The sequence below is a fragment of the Megalopta genalis genome, chromosome 7 (assembly GCF_051020955.1).
Source record: "Megalopta genalis isolate 19385.01 chromosome 7, iyMegGena1_principal, whole genome shotgun sequence".
Lineage (NCBI taxonomy): Eukaryota > Metazoa > Arthropoda > Insecta > Hymenoptera > Halictidae > Megalopta > Megalopta genalis.
In genome coordinates, this window is record NC_135019.1 from 18,501,268 (window position 1) to 18,521,980 (window position 20,713).

Consider the following 20,713-nt stretch of genomic DNA (forward strand, 5'->3'; position numbering starts at 1 on the left):
AACGGATGTACAATAATTATCACAAAATTGTTAAAAATTAATTAACTTTGTACTTTGAAAATCTGAGTAAAACAAACCGATAGTAGGAACCAGTAGTAACCCTATGCTGTGTGCATTATAGGGATAACGATTACAGTCGAATAAGGATAAGATATAGCTTAAGACTTACGACACCAATTTTCTTTTTTTTAAAAAACTGTAATTATTATTAATCGTAATAATATGATTATTGACAATGACGCGGCTATGTGCACATTAAAACACCTTAATCCGTATCTTACAAGACCAGCTTTTTCTTTTACATTATATACAGTAGCTAAATATTGTATTATTTCACTTTGCAATATAATAAAACTATTTATATATTTATATATTTATATATATATGTCTCGCGTATGTGTCCGGCTCGTCGTATGGGTCCGCATTCGTCGTCACATGTGGACGCGTTCAACGGTTATGTTCTTTTAATGAGAAATTTATCGTTATCGGATTCTTTTTCCTATACTTAGTGTAAGTAAGAAATGATTTGAAATAAAACGATTTCGCTTCGCGCGCGTACTCTCTCTTTCTCTCACTTTCACTCTCTCAATTCTCATTTCTCCTCTCTCTCTTTCTCTGTACAACGTAATAGGCTCCGCTAAGGCTCCGTTTATCGTCGACAAAATTCTCTTTTTCTCTCACTCTCATTCTCTCGCTTCCTGGCTTCCAGGACACGTAACGTTATTTCTCTTCTTCAAAATTCAGGATTCTAACTATTTTTTAATATATTGTATTAACATTCCTTTCGATCCTAGAACCAGTCGACATTGAAACGATTAAAATTCACGTGTTGATATCAGCCTTGCAACTTTAATCTTCTTATTTACAAATTCACTGTGACGAATGGTACCGTTTTTTGTTTATTTTACCGAGTCCGCGCAGCACGGTCGGCTTAAATATAAACAAAATTGCTAGATGAAATCGATGATATAAATAACAAAAATGTACAATATCAAATGTAGCCACAAGATTGACAACGTTGAGCGGGACACCGTTTCCGGTACACATGTATTTCTGGTTCATAAACAGCTTAAAGACTTCCAGAAAAGAAACGAAACGATCTACATTTGAATGAAGGACAAAATATTCAGTTCGCAATGTTTAAAAATGACGTGTTTATATAAATAAAGGAATCTTTGAGCCAAAAGTAAAATTAAAAAAATTTAAAAGTTCGCCTCCAATTTTTTAACGGCGTCGGTTAAGCAGTGAAACACTTACACGAGTAGACAGAGAATTCTAGGTATTCGTAGCATATTGCACCGCCATTTTCTACAGAAATTTATTACAACTCATAAATACGCTGTACGTTGATCTTTCTTTCTATTATATATTCATAAAAATGGTTGCCGCTTGAGATCGATATCAAGCTACCAGAAAGAAAAAAGATTTACAAAAAAAATTCTTTTGCACTGTTTCCATCGATCACAATTCCCTCATTATCATTCGCGGGGATTTCATTAAATGAGATCCCTCGTAAAATCGATAAACAACGAACAACAAGATATTAAAAAAAAAAAAAACATTACGAGGTATTCGTACACGTTAAGGAAACGTTTTCGTTACGTTCTCTTGCACAAGTATTGATGTATCAAAATTCATATAAAAACAAGTACAATCTTGAACGTCCTAGATGAACACGCGCACAACATCGTGGAATGCGAGTGCGGCGCGTTAGAAGTTTTGCAATCTGTGATAGTGTTTCTCAATAACTTAAAAGATGTAATAAACAACAACTTAATAAAAAAAAAAGAAAAAGAAAACGAGAATAGAACACGTTTTGAGAATTCGACGTGCGATTGTAGCACAAGGAATCTTTCGTGTTACATTTCTAAAGGGAGAATCTGTACATAATACATACGTGTGCGTAATGTTGTACACACACACACACATACTTAAAAGATAACATTAAACGATAGAGAACTACAAATACACAGGAATTATCATTAACGTGAAGAATCTCCGCATTACATACTCGTAAAAAGTTTGATTTTGATTCCGAACAGTTTCGATCAGCGGAACGAAAATTCCCGTGGTGGTGTTAATTAAAAAAAAAAGAAGGAGAACAGAACAATAAGTACGCAATAGCGGACGTAATGAGATTTGCTGACTGGATCTGGGATGAAAGTACACCGGTCCGCGCAGAGAAATTCCGTACCCCGGGATTCTGAACGAATAAGTCACGTTTTATCATTATTATTTTCTCTTATTTAATTAATTAATTTCCTCTCCTTTGCTCTCACAATGGAGAAGGAAGCGGAAGTTACGCAATACCAGCGACAGGAAGAAATCTTCCGCTGTTACTAACACCGTGGCGGAGTTACGAACGAGGACAAAATTTCTGTTTGCAAAGAGAACGCAACACGATCCGGATCTGGATTACGCCGCGACCATATTACATATAGGGTGTCACACCAAACTTTTTCGCTTGAAACATTTTCCCAAGTTTCAGGATATTTCGAGAAAAATTTGTTTGAAATTACTAGGCTGCAATCGTTATTCCAGATTTTACAGGACATTTTACAAATTTTAACTGCAAAGACCATTTTGCGTTATCTGTTAAGGAATTTATTAAATAAAAAAATAATACGAATAATGTTCATTAATTTTGATTTAGTTTTATGATTTCTTTGTTAGAATTATAAAACATCCGTAGTAATGATGTATGATTTCATTAGAGCCGTAAAAAGATGAAAATATTACAGATTTTCAGTAAAAATGTTGAGGGCAAATGTAGGTCACTCTGTTCGTATTTTTCTTTAATGATTTCATTTTTGCATGTCATCTATAGATTTTTAAAGACTTCACGCGCCAATAACTAATGTACCAAGCTATTAATAAATGTACCAATAACTAATTTTTCATATCCTTTAATAAACTATCCATGGTCTAAATTAAAAATGTCTTCTCAACGTTTTGCTTGACAAAAATGATATACAACATTGGTGAACATATAAAAACTGGTGTCCATGCACATTAAGATCTCGACTTTTTAAAAATAAATTTAAATCCATTGAAGGATAATAAATTATTAATTGGTACAGTTAATATTAAGTAGCTGCGCATGTAACAGTGAATATCATAAATTGTAATACTAAGTTATACTTTTATGAATGAAAATTTTAAATGGAGATCATTTTCTTCGCGTAAAAAATATATTTTCCGTTTACGGAGAGTGTTACTTTTTTATAATGAAAACGTTGAATTTTATTTAAAATTAAACAAAAGAAGTTTCAGAGATTTGATTTTCGTAAAACTCGTTGAAAACAGTTGTACAGAATTTAAAACACCTTTTGACGAACAAGATTCACTCGTTTCATATGTAATATATCTATTATCAACTATGAAAAATTACTATGTTCAATGAAAAACAACAGGGTGACCTTAAGTTAACACATTACATTACATTAAAGAAGACAAAGAAATGTACAACGGAGTATATCGTTTCGATGCTTAATGCAGTCGAAAATTAAGTTAAAAAGTTTTAATAGTATAACAATTTATAAAATCTGCAAAAATCTTTTTGTACCCGCTGTGTACTTATTACATAAAACTTCGGAGGGGAAATCGTACTACATTGCAAGTACAAAAGCTTTTAAAAAAAATACCGAACTTGGGGAAAGTATCTCGGGCAATAAAGTGAGGTACAATGTATCCTCTTATAGTCCATTAAAATAACGACATGTCCATGGGAATAAAATCCCGTAATTACGCAGCCGTCCCTGAGGGAATCGAATGTATTTTAACGCGACTCGATTCGAGATTGTATATATATATATATATATATATATATATATATATTTATATTTATATGTATATATATAAATAATATATAATAATATTATATGTATATGTATATATACATATAATATATATTTATATGTATATATAAATCTTTCAAAGTAAACACGTAAAAACCATAAGGAGAGGGAACGAACTATGTATAATGCTATGTATAATATATATATGTATATATACTATCGTATAAAAACATACTTCCTCTATAGAACTTATTTACACTAAATAAGAATAAATTATTAACATTGTACTCGGTGTAAAATATACTTTTTCATATATATAATATATATATTATATATAAAAAAACCAGAACGACGTTCTGACGATTACGATACTATATATAATATCAAATGAACTCGTAAAAACGATGAAGAATGCGTGCGTTATACGGTTCTTACGAATTTGCTTTGATCGACGTAGTTGACGCTGCGCGTATTATGTATATTTATGGGATGTCTCTATGGGCAACTGCGTAATCGTGGACGACTATTGCGATTAGACTATACGGATTCATTGAATTTCTGCATTTTCCACTAGAAAAGGCTGATGCGCAGCTGCATTGTCCTCGTGGCGGCTTCCTGATTTATAAAATATCAGATGATTCCACAACCAACGTCGTTCTTCTAATCACTTTATATAAATCAAAGTGACAATATTGTGACAGAAAAAAACCAAATTGGTTAATATATAGAGCTTAATAATGTAAGTTGAATAATTAAATACCTCAGTGATTGAAAAATAGGTACACTTATTAATTTCTAAATCTAAACATGATATTAGAAATGACAGTATTTGTGGAATTATCTGATACATTATTTTCTCGAATTACTCCGTCCGATATACACGTATTTGTTCTACCGCTTTCTTTTACACTATCTATTATTACTTCCCTTTCTCTCATCTAGTGTAAAATGTCGAGAGACGGCCTCTCGTTGAGGGAAGGGAACCACTCGGATGATATTGAGCGGTTTAATTAGGGGGTTACCGAACGTTTCTGCACGGCCCAGGACTGCCTGGAAGATCGGACCGCGTGGTAAAACACAGCCATCACGTAAGCTTCGCACTGATTACAAAATTCTCTCGCGCGCATTTACACACTTCAGACGCACACGCTCATTCAATCATTCTTTCGTCTCTGTCTCATCGACTTAAACTAAATACAATCGTAGATTACAAGTATATACAATTAACTAGTTCTTACTGCGAAGGGGCTGACAAGGCCGTGTACGAAGTGCTCTCTAGAATCCTTTACATGGTTCAACTTTTCGCATTTACTTTGTATTTACAGAGGATTAGCTACCTAACAGTAATCTTTAAAATGCCTTTACCACCATTGATAGCACAAATAAATATTTTTCTCTCACTCGAAACTATAATATCACTTTATAGCTTGCATTTTGGAGATCATATTTTGCCTGTGATGTAACTTTCTACAATACACATGTTTTCATTTTGTAAAAATTTCTAAAAAAAGATATCCGATAATGAAAGGTGCAATTTTTCAGCAAGCTTATTTTATCTCAACCCATTTAACTGTTTGAGATAATGTGATTTCCCTAGAGATATTACTCGTATTATCCAAAATGATGATATTGTAAGCATTTTAAGTTCCAATGTTACAGGGCTACCTTGCATATAATGAGCTTCGAGGTTAATAACGAGATTCGATTCTCAATATTATTAATTATATTCAAACTTATATAGCTGTATGTAAATTTTGTTACTACAGATGTTGATATACAAACATACTGTGTGGATATATATGCTTGAACAGAATTAATAATATAGAAAATATAGTTGTTTCTTTACAATGTTCTTACTGTACCACCGTTATTGGTTTTGTTGAATTTCTAAATGAATGAACATGTTATGTACAACACAAAGCTATTAAAGTTTTCGTGGATTCTTTGGAGAGATCATCGTCAACGGCCTCGACCGGTTCTTCGTCTGTTCTTTCGCAAAAGGAAAAACACAGACATTTCGTCGTCGTCGTCGCCGCCGCGAAATGGCACGCCCGTTTCGTCTCTCGAGTATTGTTAAGAATAAAACCGGATTCCTCGAGGAGCATAGGTTCTTCGATAACGTCGGAGAATGTCCTTTGTAGTGAGTCCGAAACGAGTATATCTTAGAAGTTCCTATCACCTTGTTTCCTCTCACCAAACTGAACGTTTTCGGCCGCCGTGAGAAAGTGAAGTCTGTGTAAAAGACGTTCCATTCGTAATACCGTAAAATTGATAACGATTCCATTTGTTTCTTATTTAAAAATATTGCTCAAATCTCATTTGAAACTTCAGGCACCAGAACAGGTGCAGTGGATCGCGAAAATTCTTAACGGAGATGTTATGTATGTTAAACTGAAAATTCCGAAATATTATCACAAGCACGATGGAACGCAACGTACAAATTCATAGTTGAACACTTTGATAGAATGTGATCAGATAATTAGTGTCTATTTTACCTTTAAATCTAATACTACAAAGTGTTACTATTTGTTTGTTGGACCATAAATAACTTCCACATGCGATGATAAAAATGCATCGTCCCAAGAAAAACTACGTGTCCTATCGTATGTAAAACTATCAAATAAATAAGAAACCGATACATTATTAAGAAGAAAAAGTATGTGATAAAATAATGTTAGTTGTAAATTATTTTCTTGAATGTGATAAGTTTTAAAAAGAAAAATGGAAGTTATCTATGACTGAACGCTGATACTTTAATACCTTTTCATCTGTTATTTAAATTATACTTAGAATCAATATTTTATGTTTAATTCATTTCAATCTTTCGTGACGGCCGAGTATCATCGTACTTATAATATTTCGAAATTCTTGTGAATAATCCTCCTCTTGAATTTTTACCGGTGGATTCCTCGTTTCCTCGTTTGTCACTTCGGAACTCTGCTTCTCCGTCGTTGAACCGGACTCCTCGCCATGGACCGGTGGGCCCTTCAGCTCGTAACCCTCGTGACAACGTGTTAATTTTAACCTGATGGGCGTGACTTTGGCCGAACGAACGTTCCTGGGCGCACTCCCGCCAGTATCTGGATCGGTTGGCTGCTTCTCCTCGATGGTCGCAACTACCGCTGGATAAACTGGTTCATCCTTCGCCGGTTCCGGCGGAGGAGGACCTACCCTGCTATCAGTCGGATGCCGTTCCTCCTCTTCCTCCTCCTCCTCATCGGTGAGCATAATCGGCAATTCATCCGGTGAATCGTTTCCCTTGCCTAATCTAATGATCAACTTCGGTGGAGCGGCCCCGCCTTCCAGGATTCGTACCCTAGCTTCCTTTCTACTAGATTGACGTTTCTTTCTCTTGTCGTTCTTATCTTTCTTGCTCTTTTGTCGAACTTTCTCATCGTTGTCGAAACCAGCCATGATCATCCGCCTGAATTTCATACTTTCCCTACGTAATTCCTCTATACTTGGCGTGCTGCTGGGAATACTACTCAGCCGCTTCTTTGGCGGTCTGATCCTGGTTCTGTCGTCTTGGCCGGTCTCCTGACCACCGATTATACTGTTACCGAATTTGATCTTTAGCTTAGGCGGACCGCTGTTCGTCGTGGTGGTCGATGTAGTTGTCGTCGTTGATCTACCACCGCTGCTCTGCCTTCCTCTACGACGATCTGTGTTCACAACCGGATTGTTTCCACTAGAACTGGCACCGTTGGTAGCACTACCTCGTCTTCTTTCCACATTGCCTTCCTCCTCGTTCGTATCCAGGAACCCAGCCGGTCGTTCTTTTCTTCTCTTCTTTTCCATATTCGCGTCGACCACCGCTTTATAGTCTTCTCTAGTTGGTATGCTAGTCATCGACGCGACAGCTTTGGGTATCGTGATCACTGTGCGATTGATAGGTGGTATGATAATCGGTGCAGACGTCGCCAGGTTCCCGCAACCTGGCTCGTCCATGTTCATGTCCTGGGAACAATACTGTCTAAGCAACTCCTTCTTCCTCATTCGCCTGAGATTCGACGTTCCGGAAGCTACGGAAGCACTGGTAGCAGCCGGAGCGATGATTACGGGTGCCTGTTGCGCCAACGGGGGCACCGACGAGGCAGGAACGTAATTCGCGTCGAGGAATGGACCTTTGATCTTCACCTTCAACTGGTTCCGCGAATCCGTCAGGGAAACCTTATTGGCATCCGCGAAACCGGAAGATGAGGCGTCGATGCTGGCGTCAAAGCTTGGCTTTGAACAGTCTTCCTGGCCCTGTTTGCCTATCAACGCAGACCTTAGCTCTTTGTCCAGGTCTTCCTCGATGTCCGGAAGTGTGGGATCACTCGTAGAAACGCTGGTGAACGTGCTTAAGAAATGATTCTCGTAGCTCTGACCGTGCAACGTGGAAGAACTGGACGCATCCAGGGTAGAATTGTACGTCCTCATGTCGACAGGACCGGGGATTAGCGGTAGAACAGTGTCGAAGCTTTGTCCGGCATTCGACTCGTTCTCCACAACGCCAGAATCATCGTGGCCGGGAGAACAGGAGATCCTCCTGTCATCCAGGTACTTTCTACTGCCTCCAGGACTGGAGAGTCTCGATTGAACACTTTCTGGAACCACGACAGTAGAATCTCTTCTCTCGACTCCAGCAGTTGTTGCATCCGTCGACTTCTTCCTCTCTCTCATGGTGCGTAGATCAGCGATGTTAGCTTCGCTGGTGGAATCTTCGTCAGAGTCGAAGTCGTAGACCGTGCCGACTAGTTTGTTTTGAATAGAGTCATCGTGTTGTCCAACAGCCACACCAGAGACCAAGGAGAGTCCCGCATTTTGACTTCGGCCTCGTCCTCTGCCTCGTCCTCGGCCACGTGACCGATAACTTGAATGTTGAGTGGAACTCTTAGCACTCCTGCCTCTTCCCCTTGCACCAGGAACACCTTTCGGAGTTTCTTGCCTAGGTGATTTCCCTGGAGATTTGCTCTGTAACGATGTAACTCTTGCAGAAGTTCTAGTAGGCTTCGAGGGTGACTTCTTCCCTGGGTGCTGGATCTTAGCGTCGGTTAAAGCTTCGGGTATAGTCTCGACGATAGGCTCGGCAACGTGACTCTCGGGTGCTATAGCGTTTAAGAAGTTGAGAGGCAAGGACGGCGCATCGGTAACCTGCGTTTGTTGCTGTGCCCTGTCGATGGTTTCCGTCGGTGGTGGTATTTGCGGAGGTGGTGGCGGAGGCGATGGTGGTGGGGTGGCTATTTTAGTGGGCGAGACCATGGCGGCTGTGAGGGCCATATTGTGCGAGGAAGACGTGAACGCTGCTGTGCAAGGAGAAGCTTGTAGGTTTAGCGAATCCTCCAGAGGCTTCACATGTGGCAATAACGATTGTGCCGCCGGAAAGGCGGCTCCAAACGCAGGTGGAAAGAGAGCAGTCCCAGGAGATGGATATGGCAATGGGGCGGCACAAGATTGAGGCGGAAATAGAGACACAGGACCTGTACCGTAGTTCGAGTCTGTGTAATAAGTTTGTTCGATTGAGCAGGGTGGAAAAGGTATTCCTGGAACATTCTTGTACGGCGGAATGGAATGATCCTCGGCAGACGAGGCAGACGTGATCGATGAAGATGTGGATCTACGAGAGGGCAGAACTTGACTCTCTGCCCATCTGGTATCTGGTCGGCCATTAACATCGTTGTATGGAGAATTCTGATCGTATTCTTGTTGTCTAACAACATCATCTTCCTTTTCCATCGCTCTATCCATTATCTCTGTTGCCTGATCGTCTTCGGATGTTGGTAATCCTATAAGATGCCTGTTCACCATATCCATAGGGTTCTCCTCGGGTATTTGTTGATCTAGTATTGTCCTCTCGTGCGTTTCGCGTTGACCATGAAGTATAGTGTGTGGTTGCTGAAGAAGATATTGCTCTTGTAAAGTAGCCGCATTTAAGTGTGAACGTGTTAATGATTCGCTATCTTGAATAGATTCGTTAGAGAACTGGTGATTGCCGTATCGATGATTCTGTGTTTCTATGAGAGCATTCAAGTGTTGAACGTCGGTAGGTTCGAAGCTGTTTGTGCTCGGCGGGACCCATCTTTCGTCGGTCTCAACACGATCAAGCTTCGATCGTTCCACCAGACTGACCTTATTTGTTTCTCGATCCTCCTCGTAGGCCGTGTATCTGTCATTGGTACTGGAGTAGCACGTTTTTCTCTTTTCGTCCAATGTGTCTTTACAGCTACTGGGACGGGCTTCGTTAACAACTATCTCTTCCTCGGGTATTTCAACATTGTTCTTCACTTCCAAGACCGGTGGCTCAGTAGGTTCCAGAATCTTCGTTTCCTTTTCCGGTTGCAAGCTCAACTGCTGTTGCAGTTGCGATTGCTGCAGCTGATGTTGCGGCGGCTGTTCAAACACCTTCTCCATCTGTGGTTCCTCCTTCTTTATCTCACCGTCCACAGGTACTGTTTCTAATTCAAACTGACTAGAATTCGATTTTTTCGAGAGTTCCATGCGCAGCTTCTCTACGAGGTGAAGGGTCTCCCTAGCACTGTCTTCTTTCGAGTCTTCCTTGAACCACAGCTCACTGTTAAAGGAGAAACTTAATGGCGCCGATCGTTCCTCCGGGTCTCTGGATATACCGAATCCGTCCTCATTCACCATCTCCTCGGTCAGCATATCCTGATCAAAGTCAAACAATTCTGAGACACTCGGATCTTTGCCATGCTGTGGCGAGAAAATTGATCGATTTCCAGATTTCCGTCTCTTCTGATGATCCTTCTCTACAGTCTCAACTTTTTCTGAAACAATCTTAACATTATCCTCTTCTGGCGTTTCTTTTTGCAGATTTTCTTCAACAGGAACAACTTCCATAGTCGGTGGTTCAATAAAGTTCTCCAAGCTTCCCTCAGATTTCTTCTTAACAGTTGGTATTCTTTCTGGTTGTGGCACTTCTACAATGTCTTTTTTAATGGACTCTTCCTCCGGCAACTCTTCCGGTTTCGCTTTCTCGATTATGGTTTCGGTTTCTGTAACGTGATTTTTGCGATCTTCGTTTTTGATAGTTTCCTTTGTCTGTGGAAGCTCTTCTATGATTTCTTTCTCCTCTTTTTCTTCGTCGACAAGTTTCTCGAGCTTCACCTCCGAATTTTTACTTTTCGATATTTTGTCCAGGTGTTCGCGTTTCTCTAACAATTTATCTAAACCTCCAGTCCTCAGCGATTTTTTAGGACTGTCCCTCTCGGCTCTACGTTGCTTCATCTCTTCCTCCAATGTATTCACGGCCTCTTTGCTGCCTCCAAGTTTCTTAGCTTTCTTGTCATCGTTTTTAAAGAAATTTTCGGTGGTTTCGTTAGACTTCTCTTGCTCCACAGTCTTCGTTTCGTCCTTTCTACTCTCCTCCTCGTCTTTCTTTTCAATTTCCTTGACTTGCTTCTCACTCACCCGTTTCTCCGGCTTTTTGGTCGTTTCTTTCTTTTCATCCTTCGCGACAAGTTCAATTGGTTTTCGCTTTCTGCCCTCGGGTTTAGCCTTGTTATCTTCTTTTCGAGGCTGGGACTGCTGTTTAGCAGCCTGACTCGACTTCTTGGCAGGTCTGGACCCAGAAACACTTCTTGCCCCATCATGATCTCCAGCCCCAACGAGCAGATCCTCATTAGCCTCCGTTCCCGTGGTTGGTTGTTGTTTCTTACTGTCTCTCTGATCCTGCTTCTTTGCCTCCTGTTGTTGTGGTGGTTGTTCTTGTTGTTGTTGTTGCTCCTTAGAGGTTCTACGAGGTTCCTCTCTCTCAGTAGGCGGCTGAAACTCTGGTCCCCGCCGCCCGTCGGAAGTTTTAAGCTTCTTCTCGGGCAGCTTCTTGAGTTTCCGCCCCGAGACTGGTTTCCTTTCGGTTTCTCGTTCCGGTGATGCTTTAACAGTTTGTTGTTTTCTGTTTGTCGTGCTTGGAGTGGTTGTGAGCCTGTTCTTTGTCCTGTTTCCAGCGTCGCTTTCGGAGGAAGTGGTAGAAGAAGAAGCGTCCTTGACATCAGTGGAGAGCCTTCTATGAGTAGGGCTCTCAGAATCACTACTACTTTCTGTCGAACTGCTGCAACTATTGCTGCTACTGCTACTGTCGCTGTTACTGGAGAGCGCTGACTTCCTTTCACTAGGTTTCCTTGGTCTTCTTGCCCGTTTGTCCTTGGAAAGTACTTCTTCCTTCCTCGAAGAAGATTCTTCTTTCTTTGAGGACAGCTCTTCTTTCCTTGAAGCTTCTTCTTTCCTCGATGAAGAAGAAGATGACGAAGAAGAAGATGATGAAGACGACGAAGAAGATGAAGACGAGGATGACGAAGATGACGAGGAAGAAGACATTTCTTCTTTTCGTGAAGGCAACTCCTCTTTCCTGGTCGATGAAGCATCATCTTTCCTAGCTTCCTTCCGTTTGCCACTTTCTGGAGATTCCTTTTTCCTTCCATCGAGAGTTTCTTGTTCCATCTGCTGTTGTGTAGGCTTACTGCCTAAACCACTCTTAATGTGCTCGGCAGCCTTCTTTGCAGCTTGCCTTTGTGGAACATACGCCAATATTTCAGTTCCATCACCAAATTCTTTATCAAAATCGTAGACATCATTATTCTTAACCTCTTTCGGGGGTTTACTTTCTTTTTGCTTCTTGCTGGGACTCTTTTCTTTCTGTGGTTTGGAAGAGGAACACTTGGGTGCCTCTTCTACAGGAGACTTCACTGCTTCTGATGGAATTTCAGGTACCGGGTTTTCTTTCTTACTTTGTTGCGTACGCTGCATAATTTCCGAAGCCTTCTTTGCCGCTTGTCTTTGAGGTACTATCAACGGTGTAGGTATGTACTCTTTCTTCTTAGTACTGACTTTATTTTGATTCTCTTTGTTCTTTGTTCCAGTGTTGTGGTACGCTGTTTCCGTGTGCCTAGAGTCTTTATTGAAGTTTTTCTGCGAATTCTTCGACAAGTTCGCGGCGGAGAATTCTTTAACCGCTGCTTTAGTGATTAGAACTGCTGATGAGTGAGACGTATGCTCCTGAGAGTCTGAGTCAGTGTCTGAATATATTGCTGAAGCTGTAAGGTGTTTCGTCGTCCCGGCATTTAAAGGCAACAATTCGTCACTTTCGCTGCCAGAAGCACTTCCTAATTCCTTTTCCATGTGCTGAAGTGTATGCGACCTACTATTAACGAGTTTCTCATTTTCACTGTTCTCTTTGAGCAACTTATCCGCATGTTGACCGCTCTTCTTGGTCTTTCTACGCGATAGCTTCGGTTTCGTTGATACGTTCGTCTCGTCTTCCGTGCTTGATTCACTTTCCAACTTAAGATTTTTCTTCTCAGTTTTCACTTTCGTCGCATCCGTTTCACTGCTACTAACAGACGACAGATCACTGCCATAAAGGTTCTTTCTGCGGACGGAGCCATTGAAGTATAGCTTTTTACTAGAGGCACCATTGAAGTCCTGCTGTTGTTGCGACTGTTGCTGTTGTTGCTGTTGCGTCTTTTTCTCGTCGCTGGTCGGTGATTCTATTCCAGCAATCCTGGCAACGATCGTGTCAAAGTCATGAGTATGGTCCTCAGAATCGGGGTGGGAGTAAAGACGGTCGTAGATTGATGGACCGTGATTAGCTTCCATTACTGCAGCCGCCGCAGCCGCCGGTAATGGCGGGCCAGACATCACCATTGCTTGCTTATGGAAAGTTTGTTCTCGTAATCTGAGAAAAGACCGACAGAGTTTTTCTCTTCTGCCCACCATGTAACAGAGATTCCGAACTCTCTCTAGATCCTGTCGAAGTTGAACGAATGTCCTCATTTTTTCGAGATCAGCTGCTTGGCCTTGATTACGAGATCCACTTCCGGAAAGCTCTCCACAGCGTGGTGCTAACAGGGGTTTGTTATGACCAGCCTAAAGATTCAAAATAGTAATTAATTAAAATGCTTTTTATACTATGAAAATAGTGCAACTAGCTAAGCTGTTTCACATTATTATACGACATAAACTTTAAAATAATTAAGTTTCGAAATGTATTTTTTTGAAAAAACAGATTAAACAAATAATTAAAAATGACTTTTCCAATAAATTCATCAAGGATTCAAATGTTACTTACTCTTCTTTTAAGTTTCCAATAATTATAAATGTAGATAATGCCTTCGGGATCCACATCCAACTGCTGCGTAGCAATGTCTTTCAAGCTCACATGTTTGTCAAATTCTGCTTCTATTTCTTGTAATCTAATATATAAAAATCATATATACAATATATCCTGTTAATGAAAAATATTTTAGTGTAATCGATAACATGCTTTAAATGACGAAAGGAATTTTAATTATTAACGAACAAGTAGTAAATAGATATAAATACTAAATCTTTGCGATCATAATATATTTATGCGTGAATATATCGACGATCACAATTATTTCCTCTCATGTATTTTGTGACGAAATATTCGGCTTGCGACTGCAAATAATTAAGACAATATAGTTATAGTAATACGTACTTTGCAGCGCGTGCTTGATTCTTTTCCTCAGAAGTCATGTCTTTCCTTTTACGTCTCCTGGATTCTGCGTCCTCCGAATCTGATCCTGCTTTGTCCGCTCCGCTTCCAATACTGCCTCCAGCTCCTTGAACTTTATCTTTTGCATTCGTTCTACAATGCTTCTGGCAGTAGGACTGTAAATTGAACATTTACATTTACTTCCTAAAACATTCCCAAACTTACTAGATTACTAACTAACTTCTATAGTCGCTTCGTTTAGTCTAGAAGTATCTCAATTTGTTTTAATATTATTATTAAAAGAAATGTAATTAATGTTCTCCATTTCTTTCCTATTTTCTAACGCATGCTTACATTACTAAAATGTATTTTATTGTTTTTTTACAACGTTGAAAAGTAAGATTAAAGTACCCTTAATTTTACTCCATCATCAGCCATTTCATTTTCAATGATTGCCTTCATCTGCAAGCCGTATTTGAAGGCACACGTCACGTGATAAGCCGTTTTGCATGTCTTTATGCTGCATTGGATACAAGCACCGACCCTTTCTCGACATAACACACATATTAGGGCCCATCGACTTTGCTGTAATCAAAGGTTTAGCCTATTAATATTGCACTGTAACAATTTAAATTTCTACATAACGACTACTGTGCTTTCTTAATACAATATGCTTTCTCCATTTAAAGAGGAATATTTATTCTTCACAAGCTTAAATATACATATGTAAATATGTATGTACCGGAATACTGGATATTTTAGTGATAGGTTCCATTCTTTCTACACAACCAATGCTGACTTCCGGGATCCATAAAGCACAAGAGACATGAGCCCACTTTTGGCCACTGCGAGTACACTTCATAGCACCACCTTTGTTAGGACAGAGAACACAATCTGGTCGTTGACTTAAAGAACAAGTTCTGCATAACCAGGAACCATCTGGTATTGAAGTAATCCCATAACAAGCTTGATGCACACATATGTTGCAGCAGTCACAAAATACCATCTCGTTCCCTTCTTCAGAATCAGGCTAATAGAAAAAGAAATAAACGCAAATTTTATTCGACAGTTCTTTTTCTTATAAAAGTTCGTCGTGTTGTTAAAAATGACTCACAGATCTGCAGACATCACAAATTACATTTTCATCATATTCAATGCCAAGACCTTCTTCATTTTTTACAATAGTCTGTATTATTTCCCAACAACGAACTTCCAGTTCTTCTATCACGCGTTCCAGTTGCGACTCCGTGATTGGCAATTGCCCAGCCTAAAATATCGTTATCAACGTACTTTTTAAATTATATTTTAGAATATTTTAACTAGATTATGTGTATAACTTGTACATTTTGTGTATTACAAATTTATCCTTAAGGAGAAATTTAATATGTGCAACTCTGATGATTCAATAAATATGATAATTACTCGAATTTAAATTCATTTAAACCAATTAGTAATTAGTTAATATGTAAATAGAAAACTTACATTATAAATCAAATACAGAAAGTTAAATAAATTACTTGTTAACTGTGTTATTTATACTTATCTAGAAATGATTTACAAAATAGAAACAACTGTGCACGTACCTGTGCACGTTCACCATTTAATACATCCAACCAAGCAATATCAGTGTCATCAAGGTCATAAGCACAAGCTTTCTCAGCTCGTGCTGGTGTTGTGCTTAAATGATGATCTTCTGAGTTGAAGTAATCGTCACGTGATATCCTTACGAATTTCTTAGGTCTATGAAAGCATTATTGCCAAAGAAAATCATTAACACTTGTTTATAAAAAAACATGAAATAATATATTTAATCTACTTATAATGCGAGTTTGTTTAGTTTTAATTCATTCATCTCTAAATACTTTTTCCATTAAAACTGTGTTTTACATATAAGATGTAATTTTAATCATTTTTATAAGAATTTAATACTGAATCAAGAGACAATGGACAAATTCATCAAATTTTATACACTATGAAAGTATAAATTGCAATTCCATTACTGACCTACTTTTTCAAGTACAGTAAAATCATGAAATTATTGTTCAGACATATATATTTCTAGAAATCATAATTTACATCATGTTAATTGTGTCTAATGCAAAGTTATGTTACTTAAAACTTTTGTAATTACTTTACACTTTCCAACTTAATTTCTTTAAACCAATTATATAGAAAATATATAAATTATATAAATAAAGGAACTTACAGCTTAAATTCAGAGTGCTGCTTTACAGGTGCTGCCTGCGTGATAGTGACTGTAGGTTCAGGAAGGGAATCTGGGTTGACAGGTACTTGAACACCTCTCTCCCATTCTTGTTTCCACTGATCAGTAATGACCCAATATTCATTGGGACTTAGTGGTTCACTGTCAGGTAATTTCATCGCACTGATCAAATCCTTACGAAATAATTCTGCTGGAGCCTCAGCAGAGGAGCGATTGTATATACTAGAGATTTTGATGTCACTAAGAGGTCTGGGGGTCCAGGATGCCCCTCCTTGACTGGACGACGCCATCGTCTCCTCCTCTTCTGAGGGCCCCATGGTAGCTGCCAGCGACGACGAACCCGTCGCTGGAACCAGCTTACATTTGCGCCTTTTGATTGCGCCTGGGCAAGACGCCAAATCATTGTCGTTTCTGTTTATTCGTTTGCCTCGCTGTGCCATTCTACTATACCAAGTGAGCTAGCGGTACGTGGCACGTGCAGGTGAGCCGTGCACACCCTAAAAAATTTGATTTCCTTTCACACTGAAAACTACAAAACAGAGAAAGAAAAAAGAACAAAACCTTGATTGAACTACTCACTACATAGTTGTCCATGTATTTATTATCTAGAAAGTGGATTCCTCTCGGAGCTGTAACAAGAGGAAGCATAGTTGTCACATATATATATCTCATTGAAAACAAAACATAAAATAGTTGAGTCAAAGCTTATTCACAGAAATAAAAACAACTAGGCTTTAGAACTATACACGATTATCTGTGTATAATTGTCAGATTTTAAAAACTAAAAGATACTTATAACACATTATGCTATTTAATTAAAGTATTATATGGAATATAAGTAAGATATAATAATACAACTAAGCAATAAGTTGAAGTTACAACAAAACAATATATAGGATTAAATATTTGTTTATTGTATCAAGGGAATGAAAATTAGTAATCATTTTCATAGGAACAATTGTAAAATAGCAAATCTAATTAGTGAAAATAGCATGTAAACAAAACAGTGATGTATAGCATTGAACGCATAGAAAAAAAAAGGTGGAATGCATCTACTCAATCTGATTTCACGTAATCCACTTGGAAACAAGATGTTTAAATCTAATAAAAATTACTGCTACGGAGTTGAAAAAGCTAAACTATACATAGCAACTGGTATTTCACAGTGATCACAAGTGCAATACACAAAGCATTCCTTCGCAAAGTGAATCTACAAAGGTACCACTCTGACTGAGAGATATTTAGTAACACAGATACACAATTCTGCAAACTGGCACACAATAAAAGATATCATATAAGATTTCTAACAACGTAAAAGTTGTTCGAGCATAAAAATTGGACAAAAGGGCCGATGGTATGAACCGATTGTATTGCAGGGGGTCTGCGGCCGTTGATCCTCGATGGCCGCCGCGGAGAGGTTATAAATGGGGCAGTCCAGCAGGAAGAGTTATAACTTGAACGAAATCGTTTATCCGTAACGCTAGAAGGCCCCGAACAGTTGCAAAAGCACAAGGGTCTTGGAGAAACTGGTCGCCGTGGCGGGTGGCATGTAAACATTGCGACGGAGTTACTCCGCGGCGACGCTCGAGCGGCGCCGAGGCTCGACCGTGAAGGATCGCCGTAAGACTTTCGATGACTCGACACGTGGAAGTCGAGACTCGCGGTCGAGAACAGACGTTTAGAAGAAGATCGGGCGGAGAGTCGAAAATGCTCACGGGTCCATTGGGCTGGTGGTGCTCCTGCTGGCCGACAACATTGACAATACAGATGGCGACAGGCTCGACTCGCACACGAATCTCGGCACTCAGGTATACACATCTGAACGCACACGTATGTGAATTCGAATGCACATGCACACGAGTATAAGTAAATACGCACACGCGACGTGAATGCACAGGTACGCACGAACGTGAATATAACACAAGCGCACGGTATGGATACGAACACGCGAGCACAAGTTCGACACGCACACGCAAACATGAACACGCACACGCAAACATGAACACGCACGCGCGCGCAAGAGAGAACCAGAACGTAAGAGAGAGAGAGAAAGATAGAGATGGTCGGAAGGCAGTAAATGCCTTATTATTGATCTATCGACGGAGAGGGTGATTTCGCGCGCGATGATGCACGTGACGAATAATAGCCGGTACGTTTGATCGTGAACGATCGAATTATTCTTCGATCGGTAGCTCCGAGATGGCAGTAGTCCGAGTACGCCTCTGTCACGGCAGCCTAACCAAGATGTCCTCATTAGCAATTCGAGTCGCAGCCGCGACTAGCTCGGTTTTACTCACTTCGTGGGCCGAGGGCTCCTGTTGAGCTCGCTCGATGCCCTCAAATAGCCTCCGTAAGGACACCCGATGGCTTTCTTCCTCGCGCGGTGCACCGAATCGATATTATATTTACATTAATGTGGATACTGCTGTTTGGCGCCATCATGCCTAAAAAAATAACTGTCTGAGCGCGGAGTCACGTGACCCCGCGAGAACACGATGAGATCTCGCGATTGCTCTTATCCGCGGCGCGGACTACCAGCTGCTCTGGAAACAGAGCAGAATCAAAACCTCTGGCAATTTCACTAGATGTAAGCTCATAACTCAATCAATCACCTGTATGTCTGAATTTTAGAAAAAGCTAATAAAAATAGTAATCGAACAATGTAAACAATCAACTTTCTAATTATTTTTATAATATGCAGCTATTTAGTATTTAAAGTATAGTAAGCATGGAGATCATTTACTGTATTTAGCCGCCTCGTATGATACTTCTCTGTTATATCAGAATTCAAAAATAGGAAGGAGAAAGTAGAGAAGATTACTCAAAAAATTACAATTATTACTAGAGTATAACTAGCACTGACTAGGGTTTTCCTTAAGCAGTCAAATCATTTTCAACAAATCACGATTTGGATATGGTTATTTAACTTGTTTTTTGTTTTTTACATTGTTTCAAAGTTAATGTGATTTGAAAATTTAGTTTGAATATTTTAAATATAATTTTTGTAATCGTTATAGAATATAATCATAGAGCAACTAATATTTTGTTGTTGTTTGTAATTTTATCTTATAATGAAAAACGAAACTAACATTATTTCACTTAATATAAACATTTGTTGATATTTAAAATTTTGAAAAATATTGAAAATCGGATTTTAGGTTTGATATGGATGTACATGCATACATATTCAAAAATAAATATTACAGTCATAGCAAGTGTATCATTTTAGTGACAAAATGCGATACTCTTGCAATTTTATTGAAAACATACGACAATAACTAGTTTCTTAAATTTAATATATGTCGATGTAGATATTGTTAATTGTAAGAAGCAATTAGTCACAATAATGATCGTATATTTTCAGACTTGTTGAGATCAATTTTGTTTACTTTTTAGAGGTTATGTTTTGACTTTTTCTGACCGTGCAACGAAGAAAATTTCCGTAAAGCTGACTTAATTAATAATTCTGAAAAATGGAACAAGTACTTCACAAAACATTATTTTATCCACTGTAGAATTATCCAAAATTAATATGTATTACTTTATAGGATTTGAAAAGTAAGATCGACCAGGCTTGTCGAACAGCTGAGGAATTTACGAAGCTTTATTATGAAAGTTTAGACAAACGGAGATATGTAAGTACTTAATGTCACATAACGTTTCACACGCTTGAATTTAGTATCCTGAAAAGTTAATTTATAATAATATGTATAAGGTATATCAGTGAATTGTAAGTAAAAGTTTTAGTAATTTATCATGTGTAAATAAATTAAATAATTGAAATATTCTTGCAATAAATAATCTGTAAATATTTTCAGTTGATATCAAGGTTATATCTGGAAACTGCAACTTTAATTTGGAATGGAAATGGTATTGATGGCAAAGATAACATACAAAAATTTTGGACAGATTTGCCACCTTCTGACCATAATATATTTACTTTAGATGCTCAACCAATAACAGGTAAACTATGATACTCATACACAACAATGCTATAATATATATTGTTCTTTCTATGTACAGGTCCTGAAGTGGCAAATCAGCTGACTTTTCTTGTAAAAGTTGGGGGGACTGTAAAATATGATGATAAAATATCAAAACTATTCAATCAGAGCTTTCTTATTACAGCAATGGGAGATAAATGGAAAATTGTAAGTGACTGCTTTCGAGCACAAGAAGTCCCAGATGTGTGAAATAAAATATTAAATAATAAGAATACATTAAACTTTTCCAACGAAC

At 38.7% G+C, this 20,713-nt stretch overlaps 2 protein-coding genes across 6 annotated transcripts; one reads left to right on the top strand and one right to left on the bottom strand.

Annotated features, from left to right (window-relative positions):
- Nucleotides 1-177: 177 nt before the first annotated feature.
- On the bottom strand, nt 178-18,990 carry rno (PHD finger protein rhinoceros). Of its 5 annotated transcripts, none has more exons than XM_076523381.1 (11): nt 18,772-18,990; nt 18,190-18,709; nt 17,054-17,103; nt 16,457-16,971; nt 15,834-15,990; nt 15,365-15,517; nt 14,993-15,280; nt 14,662-14,835; nt 14,254-14,426; nt 13,864-13,987; nt 178-13,661 (listed from the first exon to the last, which is right to left on the bottom strand). In XM_076523381.1, the coding sequence occupies exons 4-11, from the start codon at nt 16,912-16,914 to the stop codon at nt 6,609-6,611; spliced, it is 8,580 nt and encodes a 2,859-aa protein (XP_076379496.1). In that variant the 5' UTR covers nt 16,915-16,971; nt 17,054-17,103; nt 18,190-18,709; nt 18,772-18,990; the 3' UTR covers nt 178-6,608. The 5 variants fall into 5 exon arrangements, with proteins under 5 accessions (XP_076379496.1, XP_076379497.1, XP_033326212.2 ...); XM_076523382.1 differs by having other exon boundaries at nt 178-6,029; nt 6,696-13,661; nt 18,190-18,990; XM_033470321.2 differs by lacking the exon at nt 18,190-18,709.
- A 652-nt stretch (nt 18,991-19,642) lies between these two features.
- On the top strand, nt 19,643-20,712 carry Nxt1 (NTF2-related export protein 1). The gene is made up of 5 exons (XM_033470331.2): nt 19,643-19,797; nt 19,871-19,956; nt 20,023-20,109; nt 20,293-20,437; nt 20,498-20,712. Exons 2-5 carry the CDS (start codon nt 19,948-19,950, stop codon nt 20,665-20,667), a joined length of 411 nt encoding a protein of 136 aa, XP_033326222.1. The 5' UTR covers nt 19,643-19,797; nt 19,871-19,947; the 3' UTR covers nt 20,668-20,712.
- The last annotated feature ends 1 nt before the right edge of the window (nt 20,713 follows it).